The 19084-nt window shown below is 49.5% G+C and overlaps 1 protein-coding gene across 2 annotated transcripts; it reads right to left on the reverse strand.

Moving 5' to 3' along the window:
• Positions 1-1374: 1374 nt before the first annotated feature.
• On the reverse strand, positions 1375-15876 carry UROS (uroporphyrinogen III synthase; the record flags this gene model as incomplete). Of its 2 annotated transcripts, XM_080695307.1 has the most annotated exons (9): positions 1375-1512; positions 5375-5473; positions 6311-6396; positions 6870-6950; positions 9821-9895; positions 11633-11707; positions 14168-14264; positions 15536-15619; positions 15814-15876. In XM_080695307.1, the coding sequence occupies 9 exons, from the start codon at positions 15874-15876 to the stop codon at positions 1375-1377; spliced, it is 798 nt and encodes a 265-aa protein (XP_080551433.1). The 2 variants fall into 2 exon arrangements, with proteins under 2 accessions (XP_080551433.1, XP_080551434.1); XM_080695308.1 differs by lacking the exon at positions 6870-6950.
• Between the last annotated feature and the right edge of the window lie 3208 nt (positions 15877-19084).

The raw sequence follows: 19084 nt of genomic DNA on the forward strand, positions 1-19084 counted from the left end.
AGGGCCAGGGGACACCTGCATCCTCAGGGGACTTGGACACTAAGGAGGGGAGACAGACAGCAGGAACATTACAATCGAAACAGTGGCAAGTGCTCCTTCTTTGTGAAGCTGGCAGGGCTGGGCAGAGTGGCTGCCTTGGGGGCTGACATGACTGCACTCCAAGTGCAGGCAGAGGTAGGAGAAGGGTGTTTGTGTGGGGCTGGCGGGGTGCAGGGCGCACAGGGCACGTGCACAGGGCTGCGCTAGCTGGGCAGATCTGCAGTGCTGGGGAGGACGGAGGACGGTGCAACCGAGTGTGAGCGACAAGGGAGGATCCAGGAGCGGAGGGAGGAGCCGGCAGGGGCTGGAGCCCGGGAGGACCTATGGGGCAGAGGAGTGGAGATTGTGTTTTTTATTTGTTTATTTATTTATTTTTGCGGTACTGGGGTAGAACCCAGGGGCATTCTACCTCCAAGCTACACCCCCAGCCCTATTTTTATTATTTATTTTGAAACAGGGTCTCACTAAGTTGCAGAGGGCCTCACTAAGTAGCTGAAGCTGGCCGAGAACCATGATCCTCCTGTCTCAGCCTCCCGGATTACAAGCGTGCGCCACCATGCCCGGCTCCCATTAGTGAAGATTTTATTGTAAGTTCACAGGGAGCTTTTTAGTAGAGTGGAACAGGATTGGCTAGGTTTTTTTATTTTTATTTTTTTGGTACTGGGGATTGAACCCAGGGGCATTCTACCTCTGAACTACACCCCCACCTCTATTTCATTTATTTTATTTTATTTTTTTTTTATTTTTTTTTTGTGTGGAACTGGGGATTGACCCAGGGACATTCTATTCCTAAGCTATACACCTTGTCCTATTTTTCTTTTTTATTATTCTTTATTTTGAAACAGGATCTCACTAAGTCGCTGGCCTTCAGATAGTGGTGATCAGAACTCCAATTCTGTATTTGAATTACAATGACCCACAGCTCACAAGCAGCGGCTTCAAGGTCTTCTTAGAGGATGAATAAACCTTCACACGCAGCAAATTGCACCACAAAGACCAGGTTTATTGTTATCAGAGGCATGCGTGCCTGTTCCAACACAGCTTTGCACCGAGAACCCCACGTGGTGGGTGACGAGACACTCTTCGAGCAGGGCAGCCAGCACGGTCATGTCCTCTCCCACTGTGGACACGGGGGTCCTCGCAGGGCTGGGCGCCGGGGCTCACCTGTGCTAGGTTCTGAGCTGGCCTTCGCGGGCTGGACCCCCTCTGATCTACTGCACTCGGGTGTGGCGGAAGTGGGATGGTGGCAGCTTCCCAAGCGTCCCAGTGCTGCTGGCTCTGTCCCAGCGGCAGTGTCCAGGGGCCGGCCTGGGGAGGCGGCAGGAGCCCGTCGACTCAGCAGCAGCCGTGGGGCTGCAGCACCTTCCCGATGCCCGAGGCCAGGGCTTGTGGTGTGGGGCTGTCTGCGGTGCAGCTCACAAGCAGGCCCTTGGCGGCCATGGCGTGAGCCGTGGTGGGGCCGATCGCTGCAAACTGCCGAGAGAGAAGAGACTGTCAGGGCCTCAGCCGGCCTTTCTGTTAGGACATCCCTCCCCATGAGATGTGATCATAGAAATGATGGCGTGCCTGATTCGAACCAGCTTCCAGGTGTGCAAAACCCCAATCCTCACCAAAGCCTCCTGCCGCCCTTAGCGAGCACAGGCTAGACTGGGCAGGGATGTGAGATCCGAGATGGGCTCCTGCCTCGTGGCTATGGCCAGGCAGCCTTCCTCAGAGGATGGTTCTGCTTGAGCTCCAGGGTCCAGGGGGAAGGAATGGGAGTGGGTGTGGCAGGGGAGGACCTGGGTCCACCATGAAAGCAGGGCAGTCAAAGGCCAGGCCTCCCGGGCTGGAGGTCAGGGTTCAGGTTCCAGCTGCACAGGACAGAGGCCCTGGGCATGACCCATGCTCTGCGGCTTCCAGCTCCGCACCTGTGGCACAGAGTGGGTCCCCAGGCACTCCCCTGGGCTGCTGTGGGGGTTAGGTGAAGTTGTGTGGTGAACTGCCAGCCAGAGCCGGGCACAGATGTATGTTGAATGGCTGACAGTGGCTGCTGCCCACACCAGCACCACTGTCCCAGATCAACACTCTAGGGCATGGGCCTCTCTGCCTGAATGTCACGTGCTCAGGGGTTGTGTCCAGGGCCGTGCCTTGGACTGAACGTGGTGCTTGGGTCCTGAACGTCCCATACTACCTGTCATTACAAGTCACATGGTGTAGCTGACCCTCGGTTTACTCATCTACAATTACCTTTGCCTCGCAGGGCTAGGGGTTAAGTAAGAAATATGCAGCTTCTGACAGAAGGGAGGTTCCCGTCCGCTCACTCTCTTCTGGATTAAAGCTGTGGATACGGTACCTGCTTGGTAGTAGATGAGCACCCAACGGTGTCAGCCCTGACCAATTCTCCTCTTCACCTTCCCTCCCAAGAAACCGGCGCCAGGCAGGGGGTAGGGCCGTTCAGAGATCTGGGCGCTCTGCATGGCCTCAGCGGGGTGTGATCTAAGCCCCTCTACCCTACAGAGCCCTCTGCTTGAGAAATTTCCTCAAGGACAAAAATAAAAGCAAAACAAATCCAGATCACTACCTCACACCATACACAAACATTAATTCAAATGGAACAAAGAATGAAAATTGAGAACTAAAATTATAAAACTACAAGACATGGGATTAAATCTTTTTGACACTGACTTGGGTAATGGTGTCTTAAATATAACAACCAAAGACTAAGTAACAAAAGAAAAAAGTAGACTTAGTCCAAATTTTAAAAACTTTTTTTTTGAGGTACTGGGGATGGAACCCAGGGGCATTCTACCTCCGAGCCACACCTCCACTATTTTTTATTCTTTATTTTTATTTTATATTTCTAATTAATTAATTTTTTGCAGTACTGGGGATAGAACCCAGGGGCATTCTACCTCTGGGCTATCCTATCCCCCCAGCCCTATTTTATAATTTATTTGGAAACAGGGTCTCAATAAGTTGCAGAGGGCCTCACTAAATAGCGGAGGTTGGCTGTGAACCTGTGATCCTCTTGTCTCAGCCTCCTAAGTACTAGGATTTTAAGCATGTGCCACCATGCACAGCTTTGAAAAAACTTTTGTGCTTCAAAAGAGGCCATCAAAAAAATGAGAAAACAACCCATACAGTAGGAGAAAAATTTTGTAAATCACACCTGATAAAGGAATTATATCTAGAATAAAGAATTATTACCACCAAGCGTGATGGCGCACGCTTGTAATCCCAGCATTCGTGAGGCAGACTGGAGGATCGTGGTTCACGGACGGCCTCAGCTACTTAGTGAGGCCCTTCACAACTCAGTGAGACTCTGTTTCAAAACAAAGAATAAAAGAAATAGGGCAGAAGGTGTAGATCGGAGGTTGAATGGCCCTGGGTTCCATCCTTAGACTCACAAAAAAAAAAAAAAAAGAAAAAAGAAAAAATAAATCTATTACAACTCAACACCAATAAAAAATGAATTGGTTTTAAAATTGGCAAAGGCTTAGAATCGATATTTCTCTAAAGAATACAAAAGACGGTCAATGTGTTCATGACCAGATGCTCAATATCATTAGTGAGTATTGAAATCCAAATCAAAACCATACTGATAAACTACTTTACATCCACTAGGATAGTTATAATCACAGAGACAGAAAAATGAAAAATGTTGGTGAGGATAGAGAGAAACTGTGTATGAATTACTCTCATCTATTGCTGATAGACATATAAGATGGTATAACCACTTTGGAAAAATAGTTTGGCAATTCATCAAAATGTTAAAGTTGTCAGATGGCTTAGCAATTTTACTCCTAGGTATATATCCAAGAGAAAAACAGGTCCACACATAAAAAAGTAGTTGAATATTCAGCCTTATTCACAGTAGTTCAAAAGTGTAGACAAGCCAGGCATGGTGGCGCACACCTGCAATCCCAGTACTTCAGAGGCCAAGAAAGGAAGACTGCAGGTGTGAGGACAGCCTCAGCAAGTAGTAAGACTCATCAACCTAGCCAAGAACCTGAATAAAAATAATAAGCTGGAGGTGTAGCTTGTAGGTAGAATGCCCATGGGTTCAATCGCCAGTAACACCATCAGAAAAGAAAAAAGTGTGAACCACCTCATGGCTATCAAGTCACAAATGGATAAATATGGGTGGTATTCTCATAGACTGAACTGCTCTTCAGCAATACAAAGGACTGAAGGAGCCGGCGTGGTGGCGCACGCTTGTAATCCCTGCACTTGGGAGGCAGAGACAGGAGGATCGCGCAGGTTCGAAGCCAGCCACGCTGGCAATAAGAGACCCTGTTTCCAAAAATAAAATAGGTCTGGGAGTGTAGCCCGGAGGTAGAAGGGCTTCCAGGAACCCCAGTACCACCAAAAAAAAAAATAATAATAATAAAATAAATAAATAAATAAATAAAGGGAATGAAGGGCTGCTCTACGCTACAGCATGGACAGACCTTAAAAACATCGACAGGTGACAGAGACTGGACCTGGATGGCCACGTGCTGTGTGATTCTATCCAGACGGGCAAACGCATAGAGTGAACACAATCTACTGGTGTCAGGGGAGCAAAGGAGCAGGAGAGGAGGTGGTGTGCACAGGGTTTTCCATCAGGTGGTGAAATGCTCTGAAATTAGGTAGCTATGACAGTTGTACAACTTTGTGACTATCCTAAAAACACTGACCTGTATATTTTAAAAGTATATATATGTTAACTTAGTAAAATAGTAAACGCAATGAGTTGTGAATCATATCTCAGTAAGCTGGTACAGAATGCTAAGAAAGAAAGCATTAAACTGCCTGCGATGGGACCAGCGGTGGCCAACGTGACTAGCTGACACCGGGTCAGAGCGGCCATCCTTCCTCTGAGCTCACGCAGGGCAGGATCCTCCAGGTGGCGCCACGTTCCCCACACTGGGCCCCAGGCCGACCAGTTCATTTCCCATCCCTGTCAGCTGGGGCCCGGCAGCCAGCAGCCTGTGCTCAGGCCCCGCGGCCTCTGGGTGTGCATGTGGGGACAGGGGACCTGTGTCGCTTTGCCTGGCTGGTGGCCGTTATCATGAATTGCTCACCTACCGCTCTGGAAAGGGCTTCATCTAAGTTTCCTTCGTAGCCCCGAGACTGAGCCTGAGCAGGGAAGACCGCACGTGTGCTTACGGAGGCCACGAAGGGAAACTAGCCGGGCTGCAGACGAGGAGCACGGAGGAGTGGTGCTGCCGCCCAGTCCTCCAGAGCCGTCTGGGGGCGTCCTACAGGCCAGACATGTTGGCCTGACAGGGAGTAACTAAGCCTAGGGATAATCAGTAAAGCTGAAGATAGAAAAGCCAAAAGCATCTCAGAAGCCCACAGGAAGCCAAACCTTAATTTTATCCATGTTGTCACCAGATAAGTCTCGGATGTACTTGAGGCTGTACGCAAGGCCGGAGGGACTAAAAACCCCGATGCTGGCCGGGACGCCCTGTGGGGTGAGAAGACGCGATCCACTGCTGGCCACATGAGATGGAGACAGCACCCGGCGTCACACATTCATGCCCCAGGCCGCAGGCAGACCAGAGCCCTGTACCTGAGCGTCCCCGGCCACCTGTGTGGGGATTCCCTGCCCCACAGAGGCACTTTCAGTGAGGGACTGTTCAGAGAGCGACTGCGAAGCTGAGATCAGAGAGGCTGATGCCCTTGGCCGATCGCCAGCTCCCAGAGGCCCTGGGCACCGAGAAGCCCGTGCCTGGCAGCCTGGATAACCTCTCACTGACCCACTGAGGCAGTCTGGAGCTGTGACCCTCCTTCCCCGGTAGGTGGAGCTGACGGCCCGTGCGGCCTCTTTGCCTATAGTCTGACTTGATGGGCGCCCCCAGAATCAGGCCAGACCTTTGGAAGCCCGTCCTGGGCAAGCAGGATGCGTCTTCTGAGCAGAAATGGTGAAGACCTCAGTCACTGGGGAGAGCTATCTGCTCTCCTGCCTGAGCCCCCAAGCCCAATGCAGACTGCTCTGGCATGAGCTCAGCCTCCAGCCCAGGGACGGAGGTCCAAGGCAGCACCAGGACCATGCCTCAGGCTTGGACACGTATGAGATGCTGCACACCAGGGCCTGCCAACACTACCTTCTCTAGTACTTACACAGATTTACTAGACAGGTCTATTCCTACTTCACAGACACAGACATGGAGCCTCCGGGAGCCGTCTGGTCAGGGCACAGGGCTGGGGGATAAAGTGCCCCCTAGAGGAGTGTGCCCATCCCCTCCCGGCCCCCCCACCCCCCGGCTGTCCCTGCTAGGGCGCTCCTGCAAACACCACCTACCTGCTTGGAATAGTAGCTGTTGAGGTTCGCTTGGATTCCTGGGTGTGGAATTGTCTGATAGACAGTTAGGCTTTCCATGGGAATCCCTGGGCACAATCCAAACCAGGACACAGACCTTACCATACTGGACGGCACTGTGGCCTCCGCCACCATAGCGTGCAGTCGGTAGGGCCTCCCGAGGCAACACCACCCTCCCACAATACACTGCTCAGAAACGGAGCAGCCCAGCACTGGGCAGAGGAGCCGGCCGGCCGTCTGCGGCCTGCTGAGCACTGCGGGGCAGTCCTGTGGTGGAGGAGGCTGGGCTGGCAGAGAAAGGGAAGGCTTGGGAGCCTGGCTCTCGTACCCGCGGAGGCTTCTGCTCCTGTGCTTGTGTGAGTGTCCACAGGACTGTCCCCGGCCACCCCATGAATCACAGACAGGATGCACAGAACCAGGAAGAGAGGCCCGAGGGCAGCTCTTGGGGAGGCGGAGGCGGGAGGCCCGCAGCGTGGCGGGCACGCCCTCGCTGGGCCTCTGGGCAGGGTCTGCAGAGGCACGGCCGTGGAGTGCTAGTTACCTTTGTCCTTGAGCATTTTGGGCAGGACTTCTCTTCTGAGGACTCCACAGGGAAAGAGAAGAGGCAGTGAGGGTGACTCCCCTGCGGACACATACGCAGACTTTGTAAAAGCTGTGAAACCCAGGGGAGGGCTGCACGGGGAGGCCCGCGGCTGCCGCGGCAAGCTGCCGGGCTCAGGCCCACCCCATCCCAGGTCTCGGTTCTGGCGTCTACACGTGGGAAGAGCGACTGCCCCCTGCGGACTCTGAAGTCTGCTGTATGAAGATCAGAGGAGCGTGGGTGCAGGTGCCCAGAAAACCAGCCTCCACAGACGAGGGGCTGCTGAGGCAGAGCCGTCAGGAGGCAGGAGGCAGGCCTGGCACTGGCGGGATGGTGGGGCAGGGCCGCAGGGGACAGCAGGGACCTGCTGGCCAGGAGCGACCCTGCAGCCACCCCCGGCAAAGCCTCCTGTCTGTTGTTCTCCCCGCCTTACCCAGGGCCACTCGGCCAAGTACCCAAGGGCCTTGTGGATCGAGGCTTTGAAGAGAGGCCCCAGCCCTCAGTGCTTCTCGCCCTGTCGCCACTCTGCGCAGACGCGTGGACATTAAACTCTCGCAGGGTAGTGGCTCTAGCATGTGATTTGAACACCAGCTTGCAACAAGACCATTCAACAAAACTGACAGGTTCTCATATGCAAGAATCATTCTCAGATACAAAACTAAGAGCCCTTCTCCACAACGTGGTGTCACGGAGACCCCCGAGGGGCCAGGCTGAGCCTGCCAAGGTGAGCCTCATCATCAGAGGATACAAGGTGACCCAGGAACAAAGGGACGACCAGTCCTCACCAGCAGCAAACAGTATCGTTCATATCAACCTATAGTCTCCAGAGCTGTATTTTCAGTCTGAAAATGTCCCACAGTACTGGCTTATATAAGATTCTACAGAACATCTCGTGGGTTGCAGGCACAGTGGCCCACACTGGTAATTCCAACCACTCAGGAGGCTAAGGCAGGAGGATGGCAGGTTAGAGGCCAGTCCCAGCAACACGGAAAGACCCCATTTCAAACTATAAAAATAAAAAGGGGCTAGAGTTGGGAGGAGTGGTGCAGTTTTGTAATTCCAGCATTTGGGAAGCAGAGACTGGGGATCACAGTTCACGGACAGCCTCAGCTACTCAGTGAGGCCCTCCGCAACTTAGTGAGACCCTGTTTCAAAAACTAAAAATACTAAAAAACAGGGCTGGGGGTGTACCTTGGAGGTAGAATGGCAAAATAAATACATATAAAAAGGGGCTAAGAGTGGGGGTAGCACTGTGACCTCTCTGTTAGCACAACTCAGGGAGACAGGATCTGAAGTTCCCAGCAATGCGACCATGACATCTGCATTAAGGCTGCGTTCCCCCGGGGCGCCGCGGCTAGGGAGCTCCAGCGGGCTGAGCCTGGCGCCGGCTGTGGCTGCGCTCGTGGCCTTCCGTGCAGCTGGTCCCTGAGGCCCGCCACGCGATTCATAAGCACCAAATCTGCAAAGGCTAAGACAAGCTCTTGGAATCTGCTTTCCACCCTTTGGCAGATTCCCCTGCCTTCCTCACCTGCCAGAAAAGGACTGAGCCGCTTCAAGGAGGAAGAGCAAGGGCAAGAGGAAGCGCTCCGGAGCCAGCAGTCCTAGCTCGAGACCCGGCTAGCACCCCGTGGACAAGTGACCCGCACCCCGAGCTCAGGTTCTTCCACGGGGAGTGAGTCTAATGATCAGCCCCAGGTCATGGGCTGGCACTCCAACACGTGACTGGGATAAAATCTGAACGGCCCCTCCAGCCTCACTTGTCCTTAGCTGACTGGGAAATCATTTTGAAAGTCACATGCGGGGCAGACATTCTTAGTGGCCCGCGGCTTTGGGGAGCTAACCCCTCTGATGGGTTATGGTCACGGCTGCCTAGGCTACCCTTCAAGGACCTGGATGCTGGTGGAAGCCGGGGTGGGAGGGAGGGCTCCATCCTGGCTGGCCCGGCTACTGCGGGGCTGATCCTGACTGCAGAGATGACCCAGACTCCATTGGGGGTGTGACGAGGCAGTGAGGGGCGGGGCAAAGTGCCCGAGCTCCTGGGCACAGCAAGCACCCGGCAGCGCTGGTTCTCCGTGTTAACACAGAGCATGTAGTGAACCAGAACGGGTGAAATGAAATGACTTATTCCCGTGGTGCTGGAGGAGGAGCCCAGGGCCTCGGGCAGGCTAGGCGAGAGCTCTACCAGAGCCACACCCCAGCCCTAAAATTATTATTATTATTATTATTATTATTATTATTATTATTATTATCAGTGGTACTAGGGATGGAACCCTTCTACCTCCGGGCTATACTCCCAGACCTATTTTATATTTTTATTTGGAAACAGGGTCTCTTAAGCCAGCAAGGCTGGCTTTGAACCTGCGTGATCCTCCTGTCTCTGCCTCCCAAGCATGGGGATTATAAGCGTAGGCCACCACGCCTGGCGGCCCTAAAATTATTTTTAAGAAAACTGGCATGCCATTAACATGCACCATTTTTATACATCGTTAAAATTAACTTAAATAAAAAGTGTATAAAAAACCTACTGGGATAGGGGAGAGAACTGGGAACCTGGGAAGACCCGCTGAGCCCAGCTGTCCCTTGCTACCTGTCCACAGCCTGCTCTGTCCCGGCCCCGACTGAGCGCTCGGAAGCCCCACTCTGCAGTGTGTCGAGCTCGTCTGTAAGTGTTGGACTCTGTCCTCAAGTTGGCTCCAGTGCTTTGGTGTAGAGAGCAGAGGAGGAGGACTAAATCTTAAGCAAGCACAGACAGACACAGATACAGACAGGGAGGGTCCAGGGCAGTTCACGTGCTGCTCGCCCATCAGTATCACCACGAGCGCACCGCAGAGTGCTCTTTTCCCAAGGTCGAAGTTATGATCAACAAACGCAACATAAAAGGGCTTTGTTTGGCGCGATCCTCTTCTACTTACTGGAGCAAATAAATTCTGCAAGCTTTTCTGCGTTTCCACAGTTTTCTCCTTCAGTATCCAGGCCAATTTTATTCACTAGAAAACAACAAGGAGATGCATTTCTTTAAATGGTTACTGAAGTTCTTTTGTTCGTGTGTGTGAGTTTGTGGATGCGTGTGCGCATGTGTGGTACTGGGGACAGAACCCAGGGACATTCTACCTCCGAGCTACACCCCTAGCCCTATTTTTTATTCTTTATTTTGAAACAGGGTCTCACTGAGTTGCAAAGGGCCTCACTAAGTAGCTGAGGCTGGCTTCGAACCTGTGCGATCCTCCTGTCTCAGCCTCCCGAATGTTGGAATTGCAAGCATGCGTCACCGCGCCTGGCTAATTTTTTGTTTTTAAACAGGGTCTCTCTAGGTTGCTGAGAGGCTCACTCTGTTGCTGGGCTGTCTCTGAACTTGCAATCTTCCTGTCTCAGCCTCCCAGTACTGGGCCTGCAGGCATACGTCACCTTGCCCAGCCCTGTGCTGTTTTTCAACGTGCGAATACAGAGGCAGTGCTTTAAAAATCACAAAGAGAAAAGCCTCTTGAAGCCACGGTAGGAAGATTACAAGCATTCATCTGGACATGAAGGCTGGGTCCTGCCCCCTCCAGGCAGGAGGCTTTGGGAAAGGCTTTACCTCACTTCTTGGAACCCCATTTTTCTCATCTAAGAACGGGAAAATGGACCTAGGCACGGTGGTGCAGGCCTGTAATCCCAGGGATTGGGAGGTTGAGACAGGAAGACCACAGGCTCACAGCCAGCTTCAGCTCTTAGTGAGGCCCTCTGCAACTCAGTGAGCCCCTGTTTCAAAATAAAGAATAAAAATAGGGCTGGGGGGTGTAGCTCAAAGGTAGAAAGTCCCTAGGCTCAATTCCTAGTACCAAAGGGAAAAAAGAATACTTGGGAAGCTAAGACAGTAGACTGCGAGTTCAAAGCCAGCCAAGTTAGTGAGACTCTGTTCCAAATTAAAATATAAAATAAGGCTGGGGTGTAACTCAGTGGTAGAGCACGCCTGAATTAATCACTAGTTACCTACCCATGCGTGTGTGCATGCATGCTTGTGCTCTATCACACACACACACACACATTTTTGGAAAAATGCATACATATTTGAAAAATATAAAGAACATTAAGAATATTTGAAAACGTAAAAATCGACTACCTGGATATTTAGGCTCTTTAAAAAAAAATTGAAGTATACCAGGCATGGTGGCGCATGCTTGTAATCCCAGCATTTGGGAGGCCGAGACAGGAGGATCACGGTTCACAGACAGCCTCAGCTACTACCTAGTAAGGCCCTTTGTAACTCAGCGAGACCCTGTTTCAAAATAAAGAATAAAATAATAGGGCTAGGGGTGTAGCCTGGAGGTAGAGCCCCTGGGTTCTATCCCCAGTACTGCAAAAAAAAAAAAAAAAAAAAAATTGAAGTATAAATATGTAACATAAAACTTCCCATTTTAGCAGAGTCTAATTTAGTGGCATTAAGTATATTCAAATGAGATTCAAGCACCCAAAGTTATAAACATTAAAAAAAAAAAACAACTTTTGGCTAGGTAGGAACTCATCGAGTATTTCTTAAAAGGTGTGAACCAATTTGGAACGTCCCTTAGCAATGTCTGAATTTGTTTCATGGTACTCCATCAGTAACATTATATATTTAACTCATTAACTGCTTTCAGAAAATGTTTGTAAGTAAAAAATATTTTAAAATTGAACTGAAGTGTTTAAAACAACCCAAAGAAGGCTCGGCCATTCCCCGGCGTTTTATTTTTGCCTTGACTGCTCACCTAGAGACGCAGTGGCGTTCCCAACCACGTACACGGACTTAGCATTCCATTTTTCTTTCAGAGACTTTTCCCAGGCTGCAAAATATGAAATTATATGTGAGCAGAAAATACCAGAGTAGCCATCGGGCGCTTTCCCAATAGCATTCCAAGCTAAGATTCCATTTTCATTGGCTCACAGTTTGCAGGCAAAAATTGAAAACTCGCTTTGGTAAGTGTTTTGGTGTGACCGACTGAAGGTAGTCCACAGCTGGCACTAGAAGCATTTTTAATGTGTGCTAGGGAACAAACAACTTGAAGAATTAATTTGGATGGTGACATTAAGATTTAAAAAGTCTAAGCCGGGCGTGGTGGCACACGCTTGTAATCCCAGCGCTTGGGAGGCCGAGACAGGAGGATTGTGCAGGTTCGAAGCCAGCCTCAGCTACTCAGTGAGGCTCTCAGCAACTTAGTGGGACCCTGTTTCCAAATAACATAAAAATAGGGCTGGGGGTATAGCCTGGAGGTAGAAAGCCCCTGGGTTCTACCCCCAGTACCACCAAAAAAAATTTTTTTAAATTGTATACTTTTAGAGAAAGTCACTGGTCATTAAAATAAACATCCTAAATGTCTAACAAAGCAATACACTGGTTTTATCTGAGACATAAATCTGAAAGTGGTCAACAAACTACATTCTCAGATGAGAAGGCTGGTTATCCATTAGGACAAAGTGAAATAATAAATTTCACCTTCATTAACAAACACAAGGAAATACAGAAAACTGCCATTTTATGACAAAGATCTCTTAAATATGAATGAAAGAAATATGTAAAATAGATTATATAAATATATCATAAGGGTACTGAGGTTGCAAACATTTTTAGAAGACAGACAATAGTTCTTCCACCCTAAAATCTGATAGGAGCATAACTTTGCCCTAAATTCCTAAATTCAATAGTGTTACTTTATACTTTCTGCCCCAAAGAAAATTCCTTTTTTTTTTTTTTTTTTTGGTGGTACTGGGGATGGAACCCAGGGGCTTTCTACCTCTGGGCTTCGAACCTGTGCAATCCTCCTGTCTCAGCCTCTCAAGCGCGGGGATTACAAGCGTGGGCCCGGCTGGGAAATTCTTTTTTAAACAGCAACTCCAAATTGAGTTTCTTCTTCTTTCCTGCCTGTGGGGAGCCATTAAGGTTTTCCCCTAAAAGAATACTTCTGACTGTCCTTTGCCCAGAGTCAGTAAGGTTTGGGATCATGGAGTGTTCAAAGTGAAAGGTCTCAGAGAAGCTCAGGTGGTGATGGCACGAGGGATTGATTGACCTGGAACTGTATAAATAGGATGAGAGAGATACACCCGGGATCGGCCAGTAGAGATATCAGCCCGGGAGTGGACGGGCGATCCTTCCACGTTTGAATTAAAATTATTTGAATTAAATTCTTAGAATTGAATTCTTTCATCCTCACTCCTCTCTTTGGAACCATACTTTGGCCGGCTGGCTCTGGCACCTGCCCCATGAGTGTAAATGATATTTGTTGGAGAATCATCCACAGCAGGGATACAGGCTGCTTCCCCAGGGTCAGAGCAGAGTAGAGGGAGCACCGGCCGGGAGGTGCCCGCCTGCCAGGGGACCAGCTCTCCCCAGAACCCGCGGTGCCATCCGGGCAGGTCAGGAAGCCTCTGTCTACTTCCTCACCAAGTTAACTGGTGTTAACTATCCCTCCTGCCGATCACAAACACTGAGGGTGAGAACCAAAATAAGAACATGTGTAGGAAAGGCTTTTGAAACTGGAGAGTGTGGCCAAAAGTTTTAGTGCCCACCCTGGGGTTTTCTTATCATTGTTATATTCTAAGCCCATCCAGAAGGAAAAATATGACAGGAGGAGAAAGGGCCCCAAAGCCACACTGGAAGAGGGCGACAGGTGACCCTGCTCCAAGGCTCTGCCCCACACTGGAGAAACAGCAGCTCCAGTTCAGAGCTACACCCTGGGCCGGCACCGGCACACTGGCGGGCACACCGGTGTCTGAGAGGTCCTAGCTATGAGGGCAGAAGAGTCCAGAGGTGCTGGAACTGCGAGGCCTGTTCAGAGGCAAGGGAATGGGGTGGGGAAGAGAGGGGCCCCAGGCCCCCTGCCGCCTCTGCGCATGCGCTAACTCCCCAAGCCTCCGTTAGCACCTGGAGGAGACCAGATGCCTCCGCGCTGTTGCCCGAGGTTGAAGGGGATGACAAACACTTTCTCATACATTCTTAAGTTGTCTCATCACCTCTTCGGGGAAAGTGGTTTAGATCCTATTTTCAGAAGTAGAGACTGGCACCTCATATTTTGAGGGGGCTATGAACACCCAGCAAGCAACATCTCCAGGGCGGGAGAGACTCCCCCTCTGCCCATCTCTCTGGGGCGGAGGAGGCAGCACATCACCCGTCTCCAGGGGGCATCTGTGAGCCAGCATCCCATCTGTCAGAGCGCGGCAGTTTCTAGAACCTGGTGTCTCCATGGGAGAAAGATGAGCAAATCATCATCCCACGATACTGAAGCAGATCTGAGCACACCTGCCCTCACCTTCGGCTTTACCCTCTTCCTCCAAGCCCAGCTCCATTGCCTCCACCGCTCTGGGGCTGGTAAAAATGAGTCCCCCGTAGCATTCTGGACGAGCCAGCTGCACACCAAAGGGCAAGAAAGGCATTTTTAAAATTTTTATTTTTTATTTTTTGTGGTACTGGGGGTGGAACCCAGGGGCGTTCTTCCTCCAGGCTATACTCACAGACCTATTTTATATTTTATTTGGAAACAGGGTCTCACTAAGTTGCTCAGAGCCTCACTAAGTTGCTGAGGCTGGCCTCAAACCTGTGCAATCCTCCTGTCTCAGCCTCCCTAGTACTGGGATTACAAGTGTGCGTCACCACGCCCGGCCAAGAAAGGCATTTTATATGATGGTGTAAGTTCACGTCTCCAAGGAGCTACGGGCCAGAATTCCCAATGTCTCACAAAGGCCAGAGGCCGGCTAACTCCTTCTACCCACCCAACACTTTCTGCCTCTGGGCCTGGAACAATCTATTCTAGGCCATTTAGGAGACACGGGTGAGTTCATTATCACAGCGTGCCTTTAAAAAGCTCACAGTCTAGGGAGAGCCAGGTGGAGGGAGCAGGTGCAGCAGGGGGTCTACAGCCTGGGATGCAGGCTGGGGCAGGCAGGTGGTAGACTTGTCCTGCATCTGTAATACAAAACCGATATCCAGGAGGCGATTCTTACGCTGAAGCCCCAAGTTTCAAAGACAATAATGGTCACATGACCCACTTAATGGTCACATGATCTACTTAATGGTCACATGACCCATTGGACATTTATTCCGAACCAGGCACTTTATTGTTGTAAACACATGACTTCGCTCAAGCCACCAGCTCCGATAATTTTTGTTTGTTTTTGAAGTGCTAGGGATAAAACTGAGGGCATTAGACATACTAGGCAAGCCCCCTACCACTTAACTACACCCCCAGCCAGACCTTTGGGAGACTGGGCCTGCCTCCTGCAATACCTGTCACTCCTATACTTGGAAACAGAACCCAAGTGGAGCGTAGAGCCCTGGGGTTGAGTCTCAGCCCTGTTTTACTGGCTGGAGGCCTCAGGTCTGAGATGTGGAAGCATCTGCCAGGTCTGCTGTGCAGAAGCCAGGGCAGGGTGGATTCGGTGAGAGGACGAGAGGGAGGGCCCTGGAGCACGGAGAGCCACACAGCTGTGGCGCTTTCCAGGTCTTACTGCAGGGCTATGCAGCTTCCTGGAGGGGCTGCTAAGCAGTGCCCCGCAGGAGGAGCTCCTGGAGCCGGGTGTGCCACCCTGTGTTTAAGTCTGGTGGCAAAATGAGAGGCTAGGGATATGTTCTCCTGGCCAGGATTCCAGAGACCAAATGCTAACATGGGGTTCCATCTTACCTTCTCAGAGAGGCTGGGAAGAGACAGAAACTCAAAGGATAAAACAGGGATGGATGTGGCTTCAAGGCCATACAACGCTAACTCCTGCAAAGGAAAGAATGCACTTGTGGATTGGCCGGGGCTGTATAGGAAAAAGCAAGGGTCGTGATACCACGTTAGCAACCGACTCTGGGTCAAGTGTGAGTTTTAGAAGCCCCCCTTCCTCCGCAGCTCCCACCCCTTTAAACCAGTCAGCGAGGAAGCTCTGGAGTCAGGATAAGGAGCCTCAGGCCACTTACCCTGATATATGGATCCTGGCCACAGTCGTCCTCCTTTGCTTCTTTCAGTAAAAGAACCTTCATTACTGCCTGGCAGTCCTTCCAGGGCACTGTCACAGAGGAAGGAAAGAGATCTTAATTAGATCTCAAAGGCTCCTCTTAATTAGAGCCCAAAGATCCTTCTCCATCTATTGGATAGGGACAGAGCTGGAAAGGAGGTCATCAACTGCTCGTTGAAGAGAACTGGCCTTCCCGCACAGTGACTTGGCACAAATGGGCTTGTTCCTTCTGAAGCCCTCTGTCACTGATAAGGCCAACAGAGTGCATGTTAGGACCTGATAACACCTGCAAAGAAGATGAAAGCCATTAATGAAAGTCCAGCGTCCCACCCAATGGCTTACAGAAGAGAAGTCGGGCAAATTCTCGGCTGTATCAATAACAAGCAGAAAAAGGAGTATCTTTCATTTTAAGGAGGTAAATAAAAATTATATCCATTTCAAGATAAATATGCTAAGCAGCTAATAAGTGTTTTAGGAAACTACTATATTGATTTTTCCACTCTTGAGATGTTTATAAATGTTGTCAAGTGTCATGAGTTGACCTAACACCCTGGAAAAGTCTGTGGCCATGTACCTAAAGTCTTACATTCTTCATGCCGTCTTCCTATGATATCACTTCTAAGAATGTGAGGGCGATGCTCCTAAGTGTGTACAAATATTAACAGAAAGATGCTCATCTGGCATCCTTTGTATCTGCAAAAAACTGGAGACAATGTAAACACTGAACAACGAGAAAACCACGAATCAATCGTGGCACAGTTTTATAAAATCACTAAAACACTCACAAGTAACCAAATATCATGGATTATTTAAGTGAAAATGTTATATAAAATACAGGATCCAGAATATGACTTTTATATACATGCACATGGAAGAATACATGCCAATGTATTAATAGTAATTATTTCTAGGGGTATGTTAGGGTAGGTATATACAGTTGTTTTCCTTCTTCAATATTATCCATTTTTTTTGTGTGTGGTACTGTGGATAGAACCCAGGGGCCTTCTACCTCTTAGCTACACACCCAGGCTTTTTTTTTTTTTTAATTTGGAAACAGGGTCTAAGTTGTTGAGAGCCTAAGTTGTTGAGACTGGCTTTGAATCTGAGATCCTCCTACCTCAGCTTCCCAAGTATGGGGATTTTAAGTTCATACCACCACATCTGGCTCCAATTTTTTTTAATAATTAGTATTATATTCCTATTTTAATAGGGGTGGAGGAAAGCACATTAAAACTATCCCCAAAGCTTCAGAATAAATGCTGCTGAAGACCTACAGAATAAACTGCTTGAAATGCAGATTATCACCCTAAAAATAGCACTAGACCCCCCAGTTACAAACTATTGTGCAGTGGCTGGAAGAGCCAGCATAGAACATTGTTTGAAGCAGGAATGTGATAATTGGGAGTCATTATTTTTAAGTCACTACTGATTATATTGCTGGAATATTATAATAGCTATGGAATATCTTAGGAGAATTTGGCTCAAAATGAACTGCTCTGCATCTATGCAGCCAAATCTGGGTGCAGGAATAATTTTGAAATCAAGTTTTAATTACTGCTGTTGTCCAGATGTTAGCTAAAGAGATCAAGGGTTTGGGGAAATGGGCAGTATTTCCTGAGGTTTCAAAATGTGTCTCACATGCCAGGCGTGGTGGCGCATGCTTGTAATCCCTGCGCTTGGGAGGCGGAGACAGGAGGATCGCGCAGGTTCAAAGCCAGCTGCGCTGGCTTAAGAGACCCTGTTTCCAAATAAAAAAATAGTATAAAAATAGGTCTGGAAGTGTAGCCCGGAGGTAGAAGGGTTTCCAGGAGCCCCCAATACCACCAAAAAAAAAAAAAAAAAAGTGTCTCACAGAAATGAGGAGCCTCACATTTTGAGATGGTCACTTTTCTGTGTCACCTCGTCTGGGCTCCAGTTCCTCATTATTTACAAATGCCAGTGTAGGTGCAGCTGTCAGGGACAGTCTGGAGAGAGGACCAAGTGCACCGGCAGGCTTTTAGTAAGGGGGATCATCTGAGATAATCTGCGAGAGCTTGACTCTTCAGCCCCGAGTCTTTAATTGACCCAAACCTGTGATCCTCCTATCTCTGCCTCCCAAGTACTGGGAGGCTAAAATCTTAGCCTTTTCATAGGTATACATCATAGGAAAACACTTTTGCACATTTGTGGAACCCAGCGGGGCCACTGTAAGCTGCCCCATCAGATGTGAAGCCCGGATGTATAAGTATATTAACATTCTTTACACGGTATGATAGACAAGAGACAGACTCTCAGGAAAGATGGATCTCAGCGCACACCATCATGAGGACTCTGGGCTAAGGGGGACTGCTCGAGTACCCTGACTCTATGATGAAGACTCACCGAGAGAAGGTTAGCAGGCTTCTGCCTAAGCCTCTTCAGCAATGTTCACCTTCCTTCTAGGGGCGGCTCATTCTGTAGTTTTGGTTTTGGTTTTTGGTCCTGGGGATGGAATCCAGTGGCATTCTACCTCTGAGCTACAACCCCAGCTTTTTTTTATTTGTCTCTGTCTCTGTGGCACTGAGCTCCAGCCACAGACCTATTTTATTCTTATTTTGAAACAGGCTCTCACTAAGTGGCTGAGGCTGGTCATGAACCTGCGATCTTCCTGTCTCAGCCTCCCAAGTAATGGGATTAGAGTCGTGAGCCACTGCCCAGGCTTCCTTCTGCTTTTACATCAAATTTACCTAACTCCAGAGCTTTCATTTTAAGGTGGGTGTAGGTGTGTGTGTACGTGCGCGTGTGGGTGACTATGCATCTCAGGCTCTGAAAGCTGATTTCTTTCCTTTTCTTTTCTATAGACTTCCCAAAGTGCTAAAATTGCTAAAAGTGCTAAAAATTGCTAAAAAGTGCTAAAAATTGCTAAAAGTGCTAAAAATTGGCAGCCTGTGGTATAAACCTGACTGGTTGGCTCAATTTATTTGGTTCAAGCTTCTTTAATCTCCTCTTGCTTTCCTTGAAATAGAGAGATGCTGGCACTTCCACTTGAGCTCTGGGGTGGCAGCTCTCCTGTTTGTCACTGGCCCGTTGTCCCAATTCTCTCTGGCCTTTGAGACTATCCTAATGCCCCCAAACACTAACAGTTGTCACATTGCTTAAAAAAAAAAAAAAAAAAAAAAAAAAGAACTCTCCGGCAGCCCTTGCTGTCCGGGTCTGACCAGGGTGTTGGGCGTTTGCGAGGATTCGTGTCCTTCCGGCCAGAGCCCACACCAGGC

This window comes from Muscardinus avellanarius (genome assembly GCF_963383645.1).
Source record: "Muscardinus avellanarius genome assembly, chromosome: 4".
NCBI lineage: Eukaryota > Metazoa > Chordata > Mammalia > Rodentia > Gliridae > Muscardinus > Muscardinus avellanarius.